General features: G+C 31.4%; 1 protein-coding gene across 1 annotated transcript; it reads right to left on the bottom strand.

Moving 5' to 3' along the window:
• Positions 1-762: 762 nt before the first annotated feature.
• Positions 763-22,902, bottom strand: LOC143066731 (uncharacterized). Its single transcript, XM_076239542.1, has 6 exons — positions 22,766-22,902; positions 21,222-21,334; positions 8,864-9,053; positions 3,398-3,700; positions 1,679-1,745; positions 763-859 (listed from the first exon to the last, which is right to left on the bottom strand). Exons 2-6 carry the CDS (start codon positions 21,246-21,248, stop codon positions 763-765), a joined length of 684 nt encoding a protein of 227 aa, XP_076095657.1. The 5' UTR covers positions 21,249-21,334; positions 22,766-22,902.
• Positions 22,903-23,217: the final 315 nt, after the last annotated feature.

Raw genomic sequence — 23,217 nt, forward strand, 5'->3', positions numbered from 1 at the left:
AAGGATCGTACAAATTAATTAAAGATACAGTCCCAGAAAATAATTATATTTATAATTACGTCTGAGCGAGTGACAACTCTACAACAGATTTATCCATCGGATCACCATATATATATATGTTTAATTCAATTAACAGATGTGACCATAATGGATAGAAGTTGCTGTAATGAACCATAATTCTAAGAGAAATGTATTATTCTTTCTAATACTTAGTAGCTTAAAATCCTAACAAAAGATTTCAGTTGAATTTCTTACCCCAAAATATCCTTTTTTTTCAAATTGATGGCAAAATAATAAGGACTACAGCATGTAGGTTTGAAACAAAACAAGAGTGCACACCCTGAGATGTGTTGCCTGATAACTATATATCTATGATTGATCATATATATATATAACACCTTCTGTTACAAACATGTTCAGTAGTGGTACTAAAGATGACAATGTGGCTAAAGCAGAGGTACTTTTTGCCAACTATGTATGATGGCTAATAACTTTATCTTAGAACTATATATGATGAATAAATACTTGAAACCTCCTTATCTTCTATTTTATCAAGTAACAATGGCTATGCAGGTGTTTAAAGGTATGGAATTATTGTTCTATTATAACAAAAAAGGAAGATATGCAGTTTTAACACCCCAAAAAAATCTTGTGTATGTCGATAAAAAGGTTGATAAAAAATCTCCAGTTATGAGGCCCAAACTCCAGCTGAAAATTTCCAAATCTCCAGTTGTGGCTTGACAACTCTGACATATGTCTGTGTTAGCTAAAAATCATATTTTTTCTTGCTTCCTTACTTGAACCTACTGACTGCAACTGTATTTTATCAACTGTATCTGTTTTTTCTGGTGGTATAATTCTGAAATGTCAATATAAAAGATCAAATATTATTAAGTTTTGTTCTTCCTACATATATTCAACAAACATTGACAGATGTCTTTCTAAATAATGCACAATTACATAACAGTAACATAACAGACTATAATAAGAATCTTTCCAAAGACAGTGTGTAACCAAATTATTTCGTCCAATTTTAAGACTCATAATAATTATCTTTCAACTTATCTTTTGCATCACTTGTGAGCATGGTTATCAGTATCTTTCTTAAGTTAGCCCCAAAAATAAATCCTAATAAGAAAAAAAATACACATTTTAAGTACTGAATTTTACTCTATTTATTATAATTCAATTTTAATTATTTAAAGCTTGTCCAATGCCAAAATATAAATACCAACACCATACATCAATATACATTGTAAGTTATACCTAGATAGCAATTAATGCATGTTTAGGTACTAATTAACATTAAAAATTAAATCAATTTTAGTACCAATAAAACAATTTTCAAGGATCTTGCTGCAATGCAATAATAATAACCTTTAAGAACTTTTTTTTTCAAAAGAAAAATACATTTGTATGAATTAGATCTTATGTTCAACATTGTTCAAGCTCTGTAAATACAAAAAGCATAAAATCAGGAAGAAATAGTCCATTTGTTATTATTATTCTTCAGAAATAACCAAACTTCCATTCTAAATATATGAAAAAATTTCATGAAGGCTTCAAAAATTTTTTTAACAAAATCCTCGACTTAATAATTATAATTCATCATTTTTAAAGTATTTTAAATGTTTCAAGTTATATGCATGTTTTTACTTAAAATGTGTATGTCTTATACCTGCTGATGATTGAACATTTTATATCTTCTGGTAAAATAGTGTCAACTCTCTTCATACATCTGTAATCTGAAATAGTATGGGCAAATATTAGCAATAAAAAAAGTTCCTCTCCCCTCTCTCTCAATATAAATAATCTATAAGTACCGATTATCAGGTTGTCTGCATGTTGATATCATTAAATATCAGCTGTGTGCAGTGAACGAGATCAAAGAGCCTTCATATTATGTCGAGCAGCTGATATTTTACAATATTAATATGCCGATAACCTGATAATCGATTTATCGGGCTGTATTTGCGTCTTTTGGAAGTATTGTCTTAGTTTCACCAGCAACTGGAAGTTGACTTGATAAGTTGGGGTCAAACTAATCAACGTCGGTTCAAACATTATGACGTCGCTGATATGTCCGGGTCAAAGTTATTAAGGCCAGGTCAACGTATTTGACGTCACAAAGCCGTGATATGGAGTTTTATTAAGAGCTGAGCAAATTGATATAGACAGTTGGACGACCGATAAAACGAGATATCTGGACTAATAACCTGTACTGGGATTTCAGTTGCTGGGTCAAAGGTCAAACTCAAAGTTAGAGTGACAAAACTTTGACACATGACTCCCCCATCCCATGACATAGCAGCATACTAAGTTTGGTCAACCTTATTTCTATTGTACTAGAGTAATATGTGTAAGACACAAATTGGACAATGTTTTACTATGAAATAAGGAGATAAGATATGATTGCAAATGAGACAACTGTTTACCATACTTCAAATTAAGTGGATGGAAACATTTATAGTCAACCATAAGGATTTCAACAATGAGAAAAACAAATACCATGCAGTTGGCTATAAAAGGTATTTAGTTTGGTTATCCTAGCACAAAAGTTGACAGCAGGACATGTAGTGTCCATAGATTTACTATTAAAGGGATAAAAGGTCAAAGGTCAGTGTCAGAGTGACATGCCTTTGGTATATGACACATCCCAAGTCCATGATGCAACTGTGTATCAAGTTTGGTTAATCTAAGTCTTAGGGTACAAGTGTTACACACCAAACATGAAGTAGGACAGAAGTACAGACAGACATTTTGATTCCCAAAACTTTGTTTGCAAGGGATATAAAACACAATTGCAGCCATAACTGTTGATTGGCAGAGAGAAAAAAAAACTATTGTACAAGATACCCTAAGGATCATGCAGTCCAAGTTTTGCAGAAATTGGTCCAGTCATGCCAGTTGAATAAGAGAAGACATTTTTTTAAATGTTTTATGCCAGAAGACTAAATGACTGACACAATTAAAGTAATGGCAATAGGTAGGTAGATATATTTTAGAACTGAAAATAGTTTAATCCTCCAACATACTAATGTGCATCGTCATGTCTAAAGTCAGGAACATAATTTGTCAGTGGTGGTTTTATTTGATAATTTGGATTGCTTTCCCAACGTTAACATGCTCACTATTGCATACCTTACATTTCCTTTTACGCATTTCTTTTATAGATTTGTTTAATCAAGTTTAACTTGAGTTATAGTCAGATGAACAGACTAAAGAATTCAATTAATACTCTTCCATCATTGATGATATTTCAAATTAAACACAGAATGAAAGTACAGTGAGGTATTTCCTTCTCCAAATTTATACATGAGAGAAAATGCTAATAACATATTGAAATTAGTTAGCAATGCAATTTCTGTATGTATCCATACATATCACTGATATTTACCTGCTATCATTACTTTATCATCTTCACATTTTCTGATGTAACAACTACAGTCTTCCTCTGATGGTTTACAGGCGCAGGGGTCCTTGGGTGGTATTACATAATCATAATTATGTCTGTAATCACATCTACAACTTATGTCTGTGAGGGAACTTCCATTATTAGCTAAAATCTGTCCACTGCCTTTGCATAAGGACTTACTTAACACACACTGACTATTTCCATCAGTTGTAAAAGTGAATGGCTGGTATCTACTTGCAGTACATGGCACTTGATTCAAGTCTGGTGCAAGAATATATTTGAAACCTGAAAAAATGGATCACTGTGATAAATACCAAATGCATATATGTCAGGAGTATTAAATACCAAGAAACTTGGTCTTTAATTTTTTATTAAATATTTAGAACGCTATGCAAACCTCACTTTTAAATCTGAAATGTTAACTGTCTTGAGTCGATAAATAAAGTATCACACTTGATGCAGTGATAGAATATATATTTAACAAATAAACAGTGACTTGACTGTTCGTGTTGTTCTCCACCTTGCAACTTATTCAAAATTCTGACCAAATTGTAATTTGTTTTATAAAATCAAACTGGTCAACTGGTCAGAAATTTGAACAAACTGCTGAAGAAAACTACAGCCAAGTCATGAAAGTGCAAGGTGAAATAATAAAACATACTTACAATCCTATAAGACTTTAACTCCACTTTAATGTTGTTGTGAAAAATTCAGTCTAACAGTTTGTATAAATATATTATAGTCATTACCATGCTAAAGGTGAAATGTTGTTATTTTGAATTGCTATAAAAATGTCCAAACTAAGCTTTCATATGGTTTTTCTTTTGAAAAGTCTTCTATATATATTCATAAGAATCAGACATTATGTGAATTAAAACATTTCATATTCAATAAAATATGTGTGAAATTACAATATGTTTGTAGGAATAGTTATCAAAAGTACCAGGATTATAATTTTATACGCCAGACGCGCGTTTCGTCTACATAAGACTCATCAGTGACGCTCAGATCAAAATAGTTAAAAAGCCAAACAAATACAAAGTTGAAGAGCATTGAGGACCCAAAATTCCAAAAAGAAGTTTCCATGGGGAGATAATCATTTTTTCTTTCAAAAAGTCTTTATTCAAAAGAATAATGTTTTAGGTTATCTCACCATGGAAACTAATCAATAACGTATTGTTATTTCACACATATTTTCTTAATATATGATGTTTTAATTCAAATGATGTCTGATTCTTATGAATATAGAAGACTTTTCGAAAGAAAAATTATATGAAAGCTTAGTTTGGACATTTTTATAGCAATTCAAAATAACAACATTTCACCTTAAGCATTGTAATGATGTTAATGACTATAATATATCTATTCAAACTGTTAGACTGATTTTGTCACAACATTAAAGTGGACAAAAATCATATAGGATTCTAAGTATGTTTTATTTTATCACCTTGCACTTTCACATTTAAACTCAACAGTTTGTTCAAAATTCTGACCAGTTGAACAGTTTGGTTTTATAAAGCAAAATGCAATTGGGTCAGAACTTTGAATGAGTTGCAAAAGTTGGAGAGCAACACTTCCAGTCAAGTTACTGTTTATTTATTAAATATATATTCTATCACTGCATCAAGTGTGATACTTTATTTCTTTTTTTCTTAAAACTAAGTTTTATTAACATATATATTTACATTTGTTAATAGATACATCAAATACTGGTACCTTATCCCGGCTTCGTTATCATTAGTATAGAACATCTATTATGGTTAATTTTGTTAGTACAAAAATTTTCTTTTATCCGGAAATAATTCATGTTTTCACCTGAATAATTTTGTATACAAGTTTCTTTGTTTACAAAGAAGTTAGATAACACGTGTAGCAGGGTTGGCAAAAACCCGGGTTTTATGAGTATTGCCCAGCCCAGTGGGAAATACTGGGAAAACCCGGGTTTTACTGGGTTTTAGTGGGTAATACTGGGCAATACTGGGTAATATAAAATGCTGGTCTGAATTTTATAGGCCTTATTCAGTGATCAAACACAAATGCTATACATTTAAGATATATATAACCTTTTTTGTTTGTCAGGATTGGTAAAACTGTAAATATAAAGCAAAAACTATTTTTTTTAATAATATAACTCCTATTAAGAAATAACAATTACATTTAAATAATGTCTGTGTACTGTCACTAATTAGTAAGTTATTATTCAGATTAAAATGCAGATTTGTTTATGTAACAATAATCAGCCCTATCATTCTATATGTGTTAATGGCATGACCCTTAGGGTGTTTATTTAGCAATATGAATGTATAACATTTGAAATTAACAATTGACTTAAACATTGCAAAAGAATGGATTAAAATTGAAACAATGCTTGGTAATTAACAAGGTTTCCTTAAATGTGCAAATCTTGTATTCTGTCTACATAGAAGGGAATGAAATTGAATTTTTCATTAATTTAGAAATGACTCTCAATGGTTATATGTATAAAAAGTATATATTTAGCTGTAATACTATGAAACTACACCAAGACTTTACTATTTTGTGTTAAAATAAGCTTAAAAAATCATATTGCCCAGTAATGCCCAGTATTCCCCATTCCTGGGAGTATTGCCCAGCCCGGGAAAACCCGGGTTTTCCCACCCGGGAATTCCCGGGCGGGTAATACTTTGCCAACCCTGACATGTAGTGCTTCATAAAATATGGAATATACATAAGTGCATTATTCAAGGAAATTTTCCAAAATATTTGTTTTGAAAGGATTATTAATATGCCGTTATCTTTTTCAGTTGTGAATATTCGTTTGAAATTCAAATGTGTTTTACAAAATATATCTACAGTAAAATCGTATGCTATTTTATCAGATCATTCAGTTGAAGGTAATTTTCATTTTCTAAGTGTTTTTATGTCATACTAGATTCTTATATCTTGAATAACATTAAACTAGCAAAATTTTTAGGTGATTATAACAACAATAGATGAAAAATATAGTACAAATAATAACCATGATAACACAACAAATATAAAACTACCTTTGACTGTTGTATAAAAATACAGTCAAATCTCTAATCACAATTGATAAACACTATAATTTACATGTATATACTTTATTTATCCACTCAAGACAGTTAACATTTCAGATTTAAAATCATAGTGTTCTAAATATTTAAAATTTATCTGTCAAGAGTGGATAAACACATGATAAATATTGTATTGCATGAGATTTATTGTTTGTATCTATTTCTCTTATGATTTTTATGCCATATATAGACAAGAATGATCTGCAAAATTTTGTGTTCTTTCTATGAATGGTTGCCTTTTCCTGATGTCAAAATAGAAAATTTAACGTCAGAACTCAGAATCCAATTTTGACAAATGAACAACTGAGATTTAACAAACCACTTGTTGTTTAAATAAAAATAAGCAACAGGTCAGGAACAGGATATTATAAATCAGGTAAGAAATAATATTATTTAGGTATAAACTTACACTTTTCTATATTTTTAATGCTCTTTAGAATAGGCAGGTTTAAAAAGGAACTGTTGAACTTATGATATAGTCTTAAATGTTTAATAAATTCATACACAAGAATAACCAATAACAAGAATGTGTCCATAGTACACGGATGCCCCATCCACACTATCATTTTCTATGTTCAGTTGACCATGAAAGCTGGGTAAAATCTCTAATTTGGCATTAAAATTAGAAAGATCATATCATAGGGAACATGTGTAATAAGTTTCAAGTTAATTGGACTTCAATTTCATCAAAAGCTACCTCGACCAAAAATTTTAACCTGAAGCTGGACAGACAGACGAACCAATGAACGGACAAATGAATGGACGCACAGATCAGAAAACATAATGCCCATAAATCAGGCATAAAAAGTAAAATCACAAAAAACACAATAGTGTGCCTTTAATCATGTTAATGGCGTTTTTGATTATTGAAAGGCTTTTAATTCCATTAATAGAACAGCTTTATGGAATGCATGTAAGTTACTGCAAAACTGTATTGATGGTAAAATGTAAGTATTGTACAATCTTGTGTTCAACAGGGTAGTCAACTATCTATTTACTTTCTAGTAATATTGTGTTAGACACTTGAGGTTAGACAGGGAGAAAACCTGTCTATTGTACTTTTTCCTGTTTCTTAAAGATTTATAATTAGTCCAGTTTCTATCTAATTAATGCATACGAACGGTTGTTTACTTGTTTTTGTTAATATGTGTTTTTGATTGAGATAAGACATTTCAATTGATATTTTAAAGTGTGTCTTTCAATATTGCAATATTACACCACTACTTCAGGTTAAAGTGAAGGTGGGTGCATGTCTGTTAAAACGTTTAAACCCTTTAATCATGTTAATGGTGGGTGCCTGTTAAAATGTTTAAACCCTGTTACATTTGTTAGCACCTGTCCAAAGTCATGAATCTGATGTTCAGTAGTTTGTTGATGAGGTTCATAAGTGTTTCTCATTTTTTTATATAAAGAGACCTTATGTTTTCCTGTTTGAATGGTTTTACACTGATCATTTTTGGGCCCTTTATACCTAGCTGTTCCTTGTGAACCAAGGCTCTGTTTTAAAGGCTGTAAATTGATCTATAATGGCTTACTTTTTACTATTTGTGACTTGGATGGAGAGTAGTCTCATTGGCTCTCATACCACATCTTCTTATACATGTACATGTATATCTATTGAAACTAGTAACTTGAAAGTTGCTGTAGATACTCAGGACAGATGAGGTCATTTATTAATCAAGAGACTTGAAAAATATGTGAGGGTTCCATGGGACCCAGTGTCGCCTACTTTATGAATTAAATAAATGCTTTAAAAACTTGAACAGTAGACTATATGAAAGTTAACTGAAAGAAAAATTAAGTCCATTTATAAGTAAAAATCAGAAAACAGGGAATAAACTTTCACAAAATTTTCTTCTAACTTCTAGCTTTTGATCATAAACAAGCTTCTGTCCAAGTTTGGTACAAATCCAGGATAATGTAAGAAAGTTTTTAATTTTTTTTGGAACTTTAAACACAAAGTGATCATGAATCATGTGAATGTAACATATGAACTTGTAGAAAAACCAAGTCCATTTATAAGTAAAAATGGTAAAACAGGATTTTTTTTATAGAATTTACTTCTGGATACAATCTAGTGATCATAAACAAGCTTCTGCCCAAGTTTAGTAGAAATCCAGGATAGTTTAAGAACGTTATCAAAATTAAATCCTGTGTTTAAAAAAAAATTTGAGGGACAGATTAACAAAGTGGAAACTATAGACATGTACAATGTAAATGCAGGTCCCCAATTTTACGAAATTTATACACTCCAAGCCAATTGTTAGAATGATTAAGACACAAAATAAATGTAATATATTTGACACTAAGGTGAGAGTGATGTAAAAATTATATTCATTCTAAGTTTGTAGCATGGAACTGATTTGTATTGTACCTTCTCTTGATACGTCAAGGTGGCCGCATTTTCCTGTAAATACTGCTTTCAAACCATTTGATTCTGATGCATCAAATAAGCATACATAAATATTTTTGTTTAAACATTCAAAAGATCTGGAAGTGAAATTCCACTGTGATGAATGTGGACATTTCCAGTCATATCCATTTGTACAGGTTAATATAATAACCTGAAAAGGAAAACAGAGAAAATAGTTAGTTTGTACTATGTCCAACAATAGTTTTTTTCCAGTAATATCTGTGGAGGGGGAACAAACGAAAAACTTGATCTGTAACTCATCGTAGTAGACTAACATACTACATGTAACAAGACAAAAATTGCAAGAGGCTCAGTCTAGTGACAGTAAGCTGGATTTTCCCACATGTCAAACCCTGTACAGTAGAGCATTAGCATGCAGAGGCGGATTTAGAGGGGGGCCCAGGGGGCCCGGGCCCCCCCCTTTTTGGGAAAAAATTTGGTTGCTTATATAGGGAATCACTGAAGTGTGACTGGAGCGGGCCCCCTCTTAGGTCAGTCAGTGGGCCCCTACTTAGGAAAATTTCTGGATCCGCCACTGGCATGGACACAACATTTCAGCTTAAAACAGCTCTGAAATTTGGATTGTGATTGAATATTTAAAATACATTATAATCCAATTAATAATAAAAATAATACTTGCAAATCTGAACCCCAAACAGGATCATGTAAAAATTAAACATTAACACACACAACAAAAATAAAATACCATATAACATCTACCTCAATCATTAACACATGTGACTTAAACAAAATTAGATATAAAGAAATGTGTACTCCACAAGTAGAAAAGCTAAAATTGTGAAAATTGAACTTGACCTTTATTTAGTCACAGGAAGCAACATATCTCAATTTGAAAAAAAAAATATTGTCAAAATGTTTTCATGTTAAAAGGGGATAAATATTTTTTTCCATATGTGCAAATATCTAGTTATTGAAAAATCACATGTTAAATTTTGTAAATATTCTCTACAAGAACCTAAAAGATTAACTAACCTAGAAGTGATGGGAGAGTTGATGTGAGGTTATTCTTAATATGACTAAATTTTGGGTCAGACTTTCAGAACAAAATAACTTTCTCATTAAAGAGGCGTTTGAAGAGTCCAAAACTGTATCTAAAAAAAAATCGATAATTTGTTGGGAAGCATTTATTCATTATCTAAATTACAATAACTGTAAAACAATCAATTAGTTAACCAAATTTAGAATCAGTGCCCATGAACTTGAAATAGAAAAGGGAAGACATAAAGGAATATCCCAAGACAAAAGATTTTGTAACTTATGTTATAGTCACATCACGACATTGTTGAGGATGAAATTCATTTTCTTCTTCAATGTCCATCACTTAAAACTTAAAGGTTCAGTTTCATTTTATATTAATTCTCTAAATTTTCTCATTTTAAAACTCTAAATGATCAATCAAAACTTGTATGGTTGATGTCACATGAAGATCCATTTTTTAATAACATAATGATAAAGTTAATACTTTTAGATAGTTTGATAAAGACTATAAGAGCAAAATTAAGTAATAAAACATGAGTAGCCCGCAGCTCTTCTTTCAATAATACAACGGTACTGATTATGTTCACTCACTCATTATCTTTGGGAAGATATACTGTGTTTGTTGTCTCCCTTCTTATGTATAGTTTTAGTTTTATTGTTTCAAATAGTTCAATGCAAAAAATCACCACAATTATTTGTACACTTTAATTTAAACTGTAATTATACTGCTCCTTAGGGTGTCTTGATTGTGAAATAAAAGTTGTTGTTTTTGTTGTTATTGTTGTTATTAGTCAAGGATATCCATGTAACTCTATAGGGCGTATGACATTTGCGCCGATTTTGAAAAGTTTCATTCTTTCATTTGCGCTGATTTCATTTTTTCATTTGCGCCAATTTTTATTTTTTCTCCTAATTGGATTTACAGGTAAATTACAGGTAAGTTAATACTTTTACATGGGCTGAGCACAGAGTATAAAGACAAATTAATTAAGCAACATTGGTAAATGGCTATCCCATTTGTTCGGGTTACCCTTCCATCCCCCAAATGAAATCGATGACTGCTTCACGTTTGACAATATGTCTGACACTTCTTCTGATGACAAATGTCTTACATTCTTAGCCTACAGACTTAAAGTACATGTATATGCACAATATAACGCTATCCACCTCATTTCTGAGCAGCTGCACCCCAACTTCTATGTTAAATAGATTTTATCAAGAAAATCCAGGCCGTAACGTATGTTAAAATGCGAACTCTTCATTTTAGCATTAACAAAGTGCTTTTATCTTAGGTTTTACTTCTTGATTTTAAAGTATGTAAATATATAGCTTTCGTATTGATTTATCTTGCTAGAAACCCTACTTTCACCTCCCCGTGGTGAGCAGAGGTCAACAGTTATATACATGTTATGATTGACAATTCATAACATTTGTACAACTGGCTAACGGAGATGGTTGATAAATGGTAAATGAAAGAGGGACAAAAGATTCCAGAGTGACAGTCAAACTCATAAATCGACAATAAACTGACAACGCCATGGCTAAAATGAAAAGGACGAACAGACAAACAATAGTACACATAACACAACATAGAAAACTAAAGAATAAACAACTATAACATGACTGGGATAGAGAGTTGTCTCATTGGAACTCATACCGCATCTTCTAAATATCTTTTCACCTGTAATTTACCTGTAAAAAAAATCGGCACAATTGAAAGAAAAATCGGCGTAAATGAAATGCAGATCGGCGAAAATGCAAAACGCCGACTCTGTAGGGTTATTACAGAAAATAACATTCATGTGTTATTACAGATACTTTCATGAGTTGTCTCCACTTTAATCCTTAAATTTTCTAATTATAAATCTTTAATAACAAATGTTTTTTATTTGTAAAATACATCATAAAAATTTTGATTTTTAGTGGGCTCTAGGGAACTGTTGAAACTTTGTGCAGAATCTACATGCATAGCCTTGATAAAATTAATTTTTAAATTGAATTAATTAATTTTTCATTAACCATAGTAAATCAATGAGACAAGGCTCTTAAGGGATAAACTAAACCTAATAACAGGGCTTAGTTATTGAAGGCATGTAACTTGTTATATGAGACACTTGGGAATTACTTGGAAGCTTGCACAGAACCTCATTACATGCTCTGATCATTTTTTCTCACAATAAATTAAAATATAATATATGTTGTAAATAAGCATGTCTGAGCAAATGCTTAGGAGTGATATAGAGACGCTGTAATAACACACTTTAGTTATTATAGGCATATATTTTTCTGTAATAAATAGGTGTAGTAAGCATGATTGGCAATGTATGAACTGTTCTTTCTATAGTTTACATAAAGACAATAGTACATGTAATATCAATAGAACTTTTATACATTTTGACAAAAATAATTATGCATATTTTCCCGTTGAAACATGCAACATACATATGTTTTAACAGTTCTTTAATTTTTTTGTCCACAATACCAAATGATTGTTATTTATTTCTAATAACCCTATAGAGTTATATCCTTGACAGGTTATTGAACGGACACTGTTAATGGCTAAATAAGTGTAGCAGAACAAAATGTTCAAACAATCTGTTACTTTTATGAAAGTTCATATCCATTTATTTCAACAAAAATCAGTCAAGAGGAACCAAATATAAACTTGATCAAAGTCTTCATAACTGTTCTATAAAACCACTGATAAGGGTAAAAATACATTTCCCTACAACTTCTTCATCACCAAAGTATTCTCATTAGTCATGCCTTCCATCCAAACCTAATCAAATAGTGTTCCCAAATTTGAATATTATCAATAATAGTTTAGAACACTATGGTTTGTTTTATCTTGTAGATATTACCCCTTGGACCTGGAAAGATCAATATTAGGTTAAGGAACCAGAGGCTTCCAAGAGCCTGCGACGCTCACCTGTACCTACTGTTTACGAAACCAAATTTAACTTAAACACAATGAAAAATAAAATGCTTCAGTGAGCGAAGCATGATACGACCGATGGGGTTGAATCGTGAACAGTTGGGGCAAGCTTGGACACAATTTTCAAACTTAATACTGTCTGCATTTGGATTGTGGTCATTTTTGTTTTACATAATATAGGTTTCTGACACAAAATAAATGTGGTCTGTCAGGTCAAAAATCTTAAAATTTGAAATGGAACATTTAATTTACATACCTAGAATGGTCTGATATAAAAAAAAATCTAACAACATGGTAAGATTCAGCTGATAAAAAAACACCAAAATTTATAATTTCAATTGAAATTTTAGACCCTTAAAACATTGATATGGACTTTCTAAAAACAGGGTTCAAAATTAAAATTTAAATGCACAATAAGATCATTGAAGATTCAGTGTTACACAGCTGTAATAATTTTTGATGAAACCAAACAAAGTTTAATCTTGGACCCTTTTGACCTCAATGTAGACCATTATCCAAAATAGTAAAACAAGGTTAGAATCCCTGCAATAATTCAGTTTTTGATAAAACCAAACAAAGTTTAATTTTGGACCCTTTTGACCTCAATGTAGACCATTATCCAAAATAGTAATAAATTGTACAAGGTTAGAATCCCAAACAAGACTCTAAAGAGCCTGTGTCACTTACCTTGGTCTATGTGCATATTAAACAAAGGACACAGATGGATTCATGACAAAATTGTTTGTTGGTGATGGTGATGTGTTTGTAGATCTTACTTTACTGAACCTTCTTGCTACTTACAATTTCTATATCTATATAGACTTGGCTTTTTACATACAGAGGAAAATATTTTGTAAAAATTTACAAAAATTTACCAAATTAATGAAAATTGTTAAAAATTGACTATAAAGGGCAATATCTCCTTAAGGGGTCAACTGACCATTGTGGTCATGTTGACTTATTATTAGATCTTACTCTGCTGAACATTATTGCTGTTTACAGTTTATCTCTATCTATAATAATATTTAAGATAATAACCAACCAGGTGCTCCGCAGGGCGCAGCTTTATACGACCGCAGAGGTCGAACCCTGAACAGTTGGGGCAAGTATGGACAAAACATTCTAGCGTGATACAGCTCTGAATTTGGATTGTGATAAAAATTTTGACATTACATGTTTTTTTTTTACACAAAACAAATGTCAAGATTTTACAAATTTTACAATTAAAGGGAAATTCCGCGATTTTTTACTTATCATCTAATTATGTTCATCTTAACATAAAAAACACATTTGCAAAGTTTTAAATTTATATTCCTTCTAATAACGGAGAAAATCAAGTATTTGTAACTTTTTTGGTTGAATTCTCGAGTGGGTCGTGACGTATTAGCCCGATTTATTGAATTCTGGGAAAAAATAAAATCTGTTTAACGCTTATAGCTTATCGACAATATACGTAATTAAAAGCGCACAGCTGACGAATGGTCGTAGTTATTAACCACAATATAATAATGAACGAAAATGAATATGCATATACCGTTTTGTATTCATTGAATTAAACTCCTATAAAATTATATGTCTCTGTCTCTACTAAATGTTTTTGAATAAATTTAATTAATTATTGTTGAGATTTTATTCATAAAATATTTATTGAACATTTTTACTATTTACTTGTCTATTTACCGTTATTGTTTTGATAATCATTTCAATGCAACTAATGTGTGAGCAGAGTGTGTATATTATTTTGTAAAGGTCACTGTATATTTCTCGGCTTGAGGTCAATTCGTTTACCTTGTAGCTATTTAGCCGCAGGTGTGAGTTCAAGCGTACACAGGTATAAATGTTGTTATTTGGAAAGGATATACAGAAAGGATTAGAAAGAGTATGATGTCACGATGTTAATACACTAAGATTTAATACACGATGAGAATAAAGATTCAATAATTAAATTGTGTAAATTAATTGAAAATAAAATTCAGATTCGTAAATCCGAAAATGTATAAAAATAAAAGGAAACAATTTTTGATTACTTTCTTAGCGGCAATTGGCGTAAAGATTCAAATATGAAGTAAAAAATAGTAGTTTTAATCTTTAATAAAAACTAAATGCAATATTACCCAATTTGATATACCATTGTACATCTGTTTGATATCACTGACTTTACCGGAATTTCTTAACTTGTATTCAAATCTGGCTGTGTTTAAATGCTAATGAAACTATTGCAATTTTAAAGTTTTTAATTGACAAAAAAATACAACATACATGGGTTTTTTTTTTAGTTTATTTTTAACATTTTATTCTTACATAATAGACAACTTTCGAGTTCGATGCATTTCCGTCAAAAACTCTGGTTTTAGTGAACGTCATTTGTGCGTTTAGGGGCGTCGTCACTTCCGTTCCAACGTTGAGCGAGTGGTTGGAAAACTATAATTCTATATTGTACGAATTATTCGGCAAATTGAATTCTCAAAATTGACAATCAGCATTGCTGTCATTGGGGAATTGTCATTAAGTACCTACAGAACAACCATTATTTCTTGTTTATCCTGCACAATGACTATCACTAAGACGCTTGATGAACGTAAATAGTGCAGGGATACAGGCGACCCCCTCTATCTGGTAAATGACGTCATAAAGGCGCGTATAGTTGACGAGTTTTTTCCGGTGACGGATGAACTCGAAAGTGGTCTATTAAATTCATTTGACAATCATTTACACGAACTTTTTGTGAAAAAATACCAATTATCTAAGCTTAGGCATTATTTTTTTTTAAGGATTTTTGAAGATTTTTTTTTAATTCTATGATAATAGTTGTGCAATGTTGAACATGATAGCCGTCATTAATCCAAATAAGTAATACAGTAGTTGTAATAAAAGTTATATTTTAGTCATGCATAACTGATATTGACGAATTTAGAATAGTTCATCCATACAATCATTATTAGTATACATGTAAGTTTCCTGACGTATAAGAGCCATTGAGGATGAGCTCCAGAGAAAGCAGACTAGTAGCGTTTCGTTCGTTTGTTTGTTGGGAAAGGAGAGGAAATGCAACCGCTTGTACAGATAAACAACAGAATTACCATACAAGCATTTATAGTCAACACAATCAGAAACAGTTCCCATCGTTAGACGGGGAATATGAAGGCTTTCAAGAATGAACAAGTGACATGTCTAACTCGAACAGTTAGAAAACGGACTATCGACATCGACCGCTTGTTCTTGATAGTTGAAATTGTATGCATATATACGTATACGTTTATGATAGTGATGAGTTCTTGTGTCTGACAAAAACTAAATTCCTTCATGGTTATATCTTGCCATACGTTTATATTGGTTTGTAAGGTGATTACTCAAAATCGTTATTTGAAAATCCTGTTTGTGAGATGTATATTCATTTCAATACAGAAATTTCGTCTATATATTTCACAAGTGTATAACACGGAGAAGCTCTGAAGGTCCATTACTCCCATTTTGTTTGGGTGTGAACCATCGATGTTGACAGCAATATCAAAGAATAAGATGATGATGGTAGAAAGAACTATGGGCGTCATGTGGCAAATATTACATGCATATCGGACAATGAGTTGTCAATCTGTATGAAAAGATTTCCAATACAACCATATTATTGAGAAGAAATGTTTACATGCTATACTCTCGTACTAGTATTACAGGGTTCTTGTTGCGTTCACCTTAGACACACATCTTTTTAACGATGTTTAAAAAAAAGACAGAACCAATTTAATGTCATATTTCCCTATTTTTTTTAAATATAACTAAAAGTCTTTCATCTGACAAGAATACCCCTATTTAGCGGACAAGTAATTTTTTCTTTTTTCTGTTATTGAATACCAAGAAAAAAAAAATCCCGAAATTAATTTGAAACTTTGATACTCAAAAGTTCCCAGCAAAATATTCACATCCCTTCGGGATAATTAGTGTTCGTCCAGTGGCATATATAACAATTGTGATGACGAATTCCTTCCTTTGTTCGAGAACAATCTTATTGAAATATAAATCTGTGATTTTACTATGTCCACAACTTCAATGTACCAAAGCAAAAGTTATACATCGACCTGTATTTAAATCAAATTGGTTCTCTTCTTGTTCTTCTGGTATACAATAGTCTATCGACATTCGATGATTACATACTGTTGGCATACGTGGACTAGTCTATTTACAACACTTTAACCCCTATTTATTCAAAATATATGTTTTTTTCTTATGTTCAATGTATACATGTATATATTTTAAATTGCGCTATAGTTCCGTAACTTTCTATCCAGTCGTATAAACGAATCGTCGGCAAGTGCGTACATATTTTTAAATCAATATTTCTGGTATGTTCCAATCTGTCCTTCACTTTTGACAATGAGTATATATTACATTTTCCCAAATTCACCCTGGGAAAAAATATTTAAATAGATTTTAATTTCATCAAATCTTATTTTTTGGGTATTATTTATATTTTTATGAATAATATTCTTTACACCAGAAATGTTATTTATAAACAAGCGTATGAGTTTGGTAATGACAAGTAAGACAGAGTTGTATATTATACATCTGATAGTTCAAAATGGAAAGTTAAATGTTATCAGCCGTGTACACTGATCAATACCTGCAGAAGTGAAACGATGCGTGAACTTGTAAGCCCGACAGGAAATCGCTTGAATACCTGGACGTGTCACCTCACATCCCTCACAATACCTTTGGAAGTAATACCTTTAGCCATGCTGGTAATCAGAAGAGGGAAGATAAAAATTTATTTGAAAACGGTTTATTACTTTAAAGAATTATGAACAAATTAGATTTTCGAAAACAATTTTCACGGAACACTTATTTATGATTTCAACTTTGACTTTTCACCTAATTCCAATATCAAGTTTAAAAACAACAGACCATGGTTAGTTAGTCGGATAAAACAACCGTACGATTGACAAGATATCGACACGCAATTACGACTACATCGGTTACTGTAGTTTTGTTTCTTTGTGGTTTATAGACATATCGTTTCATTAATCGGGAAAGAAGGACAAAATGGCGGAACTCAGAGAATTAATACTCTAAATTTAAAATCGATGGTGATCGCTTATCTAGCGGAATAAAACTTTAATATCTATGAATTTGAGCTTTTTTATACAGAATGAACATAATATCAATTTTTGATTTTTTTGCGAAGTTTCCCTTTAAAGATTTCTTCTTCAAACTTTTTAAATCTAAAATTAAATAGTTGACACAGCATAGGTTTCCGACACAGAATGAATGTGGTCTAATGAACTTAAAAGTTTGTTTTTGCCTTTTAGCAATTCACTATGCTGTTGAATATTAATCCTCTCAAAAAAATGTTTGAAGAAATTTTCTTTTTATTTATGAAATCTGAAATGAGAAAAATTTACCCCCCCCCCTTTTTTCACATCCCCGTTTCCCTTTTTCCAAAACTGATATCAATTCAAATTTCTAATGGAGTTTGCAACAATAACTACTCTTTTAAATACATCATAAAATATTAAAATGTAAAATAAAGTGCTTGTTATCACTGAATGGTAAAGATTGGTTGGTAGTAAAAGTGAATATACATTGTTTATTGTATAAAACAATAAAAAAAACTTCATCAGCAACATTTTATATTGGCAAATTTCCAATGAAGTTATTTACATAAAGTTATTGGCAAATAAAAATAGAAAATGACATCATAGTCATGTCTGGCAAATGTCCAACATACATTATCTAAAAACATTTTAGATAAGATAAGGAAATAAGATGTAAAAAAACTGCTTGTTATCACTGAATGGTAAAGATTATTTTAATTTATCAGTTGGTAGTAAAAAGTGAATATACATTGTATATTGTATATAACAAAGATTTAAGTTGATTCTGGACAAAGAAAGATAACTCCAATTAAAAAAAAATCTTGCTATTGCACAATATTTTGCAATTAGATATTTCTTGCTTACTATTCTGGACAAAGAAAGATAACTCTAATTTAAAAAAAATTTGCTATTTCACAATATTGTGCAATTAGATATTTCTTGCCATTGCGCAATACTGTGCAATTGAAAAGACTTGCTATTGCACAATACTTAATATAATAATTTTAGATCCTGATTTGGACCAACTTGAAAACTGGGCCCATAATAAAAAATCTAAGTACATTTTTGGATTCAGCATATCGAAGAACCCCAAGATTTCAATTTTTGTTAAAATCAGACTAAGTTTAATTTTGGACCCTTTGGACTTTAGTGTAGACCAATTTGAAAACAGGACCAAAAATGAAGAATCTACATACACAGTTAGATTTGGTATATCAAAGAACCCCATTTATTCAATTTTTGATGAAATCAAACAAAGTTTAATTTTGGACCCCGATTTGGACCAACTTGAAAACTGGGCCAATAATCAAGAATCAAAGTACATTTTTAGATTCAGCATATCAAAGAACCTAACTGATTCATTTTTTGTCAAAATCAAACTAAGTTTAATTTTGGACCCTTTGGACTTTAATGTAGACCAATTTGAAAACGGGACCAAAAGTTAAGAATCTACATACACAGTCATGACAGTTAGATTCGGCATATCAAAGAACCCCAATTATTCAATTTTGATGAAATCAAACAAAGTTTAATTTTGGACCCTTTGGGCCCCTTATTCTGTTGGGACCAAAACTCCCAAAATCAATACCAACCTTCCTTTTATGGTCATAAACCTTGTGTTTAAATTTCATAGATTTCTATTTACTTATACTAACGTTATGGTGCGAAAACCAAGAAAAATGCTTATTTGGGTCCCTTTTTGGCCCCTAATTCCTAAACTGTTCGGACCTAAACTCCCAAAATCAATACCAACCTTCCTTTTGTAGTCATTAACATTGTGTTTAAATTTCATTGATTTCTATTTACTTAAACTAAAGTTATTGTGCGAAAACCAAGAATAATGCTTATTTGGGCCCTTTTTTGGCCCCTAATTCCTAAACTGTTGAAACCAAAACTCCCAAAATCAATCCCAACCGTTCTTTTGTGGTCATAAACCTTGTGTCAAAATTTCATAGATTTCTATTCACTTATACTAAAGTTATAGTGCGAAAACCAAGAAAATGCTTATTTGGGCCCTTTTTGGCCCCTAATTCCTAAAATGTTGGGACCAAAACTCCCAAAATCAATACCAACCTTCCTTTTGTGGTCATAAACCTTGTGTTTAAATTTCATAGATTTCCATTCACTTTTACTAAAGTTAGAGTGCGAAAACTAAAAGTATTCGGACGACGACGACGACGACGCTGACGACGCCAACGTGATAGCAATATACGACGAAAAATTTTTCAAATTTTGCGGTCGTATAAAAACAGCAAAATTTCCTTAAAATTACCAATTCAGGGGCAGCAGCAAAACAACCGATTGTCCAATTCATCTGAAAATTGCAGGGTAGATAGATCTTCACTTGATAAACAATTTTACCCCATGTCAGATTAGATTTGCTCTAAATGCCTAAAACAAGGTTTCAGAGTTATAAGCCAAAATCTACATTTTACCCCTATAGATGTTCTATTTTTGGCCATGGCCGGGTCACCGGACACAGTTTTAAACTAGATACCCCAATGATGATTGTGGCCAAGTTTGGTTAAATTTGGCCCAGTAGTTTCAGAGGAGAAGATTTTTGTAAAAGTTAACGACGACAAGGGAAGACAGACGACGCCGGACGCAATGTGATGAGAAAAGCTCACTTGGCCCTGCAGGCCAGGTGACCTAAAAATCAACTTTAATTTAACCATTGAAATTGGTTAAAAGATTTGTATTTATTTGCAATACTGTACTTTTGCACAATACTGTGCAGTTGAAGATTTCTTGCTATCGTGCAAAACTGTGCTGTTGCAAAATACTGTAAAATTTTAAAGAGATCCATACACTTAAACACAAGTTATTGTCTGGAAACTTGAAAAATGCTTGTCTTGCCACTAAATTAATTAAAAATTTTTTAACGGGAAATTGAACATTTAAAACTCTTTTTAGGTCTACTTTCATATATATTTTGCTTAAACATTGTTAAAGGAGTTCCAATTGCAAGCTTGGTTCAAGTACAATTTTACAGTTCATATACTGAAATTTTACAAAGAAAGTGTATCATTCATGTAGCCAGTAAAGAAATTTTGGCTGGAACCCTCTTAGAATCAGTCTGTCAGCAAGGGAACCCATTTAGTTGTGGTGAAAAATATAAATGTTATACAATTTGACCAGAGTGATTTTAATACAACATTCACATGATATTATACATGATATGTGTCTCAGTTATTTTGATTAAGAGGATTACAATTTTGTGACATGACAATGTATGATAAGGATGGCATCTGATTTATATATTTCATAATACTCACCAACATCCAAAACTTATACTTACTAAAATCCATTTGCTTAATTTCCACATTGTTTCTTACATTCTAATGCAACCTGCAACAAGTTCAGCTCAGTTCTTAGCTAGAGATGGATTATGCATGATTGATGTGTGTTAGGCTATTAAAAGAAAGAATGTCAAGATTGAAAGTGAAACAAAGGTAAACTATTTGATCGACTGATTTGATCCACAAAAAGTCTTTCTTATCCCTTTCCTCCATAATGACGCTTTTTGACGCCACCCCTTTTACTCCATAATGACGCCTTTTCACGCCTGAGTAGTACCTCAGTTGAAACGCTTTGACTACAAAATGTCTGCATCAGATTGAAAAAAATGTGTGTCCAATATGAAAAGGATATTCATGAGAATATCTGACTTGAATTTTACTGATGAAATATTCATTTTCACAATGCATTACATTTGTATTACTTTAAACCTAATGAATTTTTTTTATTGAAAAAAATCTGATGCGAATCAAGTATGTTAAAAAAAAAATCTATGGAGGAAAGGGTTAAACATGTAAAATATAAAAATAAACTTATTTTTTAACCTAAAAATTGAAATTAAACAGACGTAGAACAATCCAATTGCATGAGATCTAAATATATCTATTCATATTTATGTTTATATCTGTTATGTGACATTCTGTTGTTTTCGGGTCATCTGGATAGTTTTAAAATTAGATTGCATCTAGACTAAAATACACATGAAACAAAGCTTCATATTATGGAATCCATGCCCTGTAAATTGTTTATCTCAGTCTTTTAATAATTTGGATAAATGTTTTTCATTGTTATAAATCTAATATGAGAATTTGAGTCAAATTGGTGAATATGAATTTGACTGTTAGTGTCCCTTAACTGCCAACTGTCACTATTTGCGGGGGATTTCCCCCATGGAGGCTCCCAAATTAAAATTTTAAAGAGCAATTATGTCCACAATTTTAACAAAACAATAAATTTTACAATGAATTGAGGTTTATAGAAGTATGAAGAAGCTAAAAAAAAACAACATAACACTGTATTTGAAGGCCCCCTTGAAGTTTTTTCAGGAGTATGGCAGCCATCTTGCACACAAAACCCCCACAGGCATTTTGAAAACTTGGCAGGTATGACTTTAAGAAGTAACATAACAAGCTGAAAATGAAATTTAAATAAAATTTAGTTGCTGTTGTATTGTATTAGCCTAGCTAGTAGCTACCTTAATAAAAAGTTAAAATTCTATTCTCCTCAGACGGCAAACTGAAACAGTACTACAGTGCTTTGTTTATCTTAATTACGTCCGCCATTTTGTTTATATTCCAGGAACTTGCCTACTACAATATTTATGAAGTGGAGATAGAGTAAAATTGCTCTGCATCGCAATATCATTGTCTCTGAAGTCCTTGACAATCTTCAGTGCTCTTGACTTGAGACAAAAGATAGTTTTAACAATATGACTGAGCAGGGACTTTCTATCAGTTTTACTAACGTAAGTATAGAAAGTCCCTGCATGGACTGAGTGAGGACAGAATAGTACTAGTAGTGAGAGTATGTACATGATTCATTTACCTTTGGTTGATTAATTATTATAAGTACATCATATTGAGAACATCGCCTACACTGCTGAAAGGCACGACGATGAACACGCACTGAATTAGTTCAAGTTCAAGTGAAATCCTAGCATTTGAGGTCGGCGTGGGTTGTTCCGACTATAAATAGAATTTGGAAATTACCTAAAATAGGGCGGTCTCACTAATAATCGACAAGAAGACGGACCCTTTTCACATATTTTTTTTTATTTGTTATTAATCAACTTACTCTGAGCATGGAAATAATATTGAATGTAACTTCCATGCTCTGAGTGACCTTATAATTCCGGAATAGATAATTGTTTTAATGTTAAACCAAAGAAAGAACTTTTATGTCGGTTAAAAAATCCAAACCGAGGCTAATGAGGAAGATGAGATGTTTTTCTTTAACCTTTCATGTTGTAATGACATCAATTCTTAGACTTACAGCAG

This window comes from Mytilus galloprovincialis, chromosome 3 (genome assembly GCF_965363235.1).
Source record: "Mytilus galloprovincialis chromosome 3, xbMytGall1.hap1.1, whole genome shotgun sequence".
Taxonomy (NCBI): domain Eukaryota; kingdom Metazoa; phylum Mollusca; class Bivalvia; order Mytilida; family Mytilidae; genus Mytilus; species Mytilus galloprovincialis.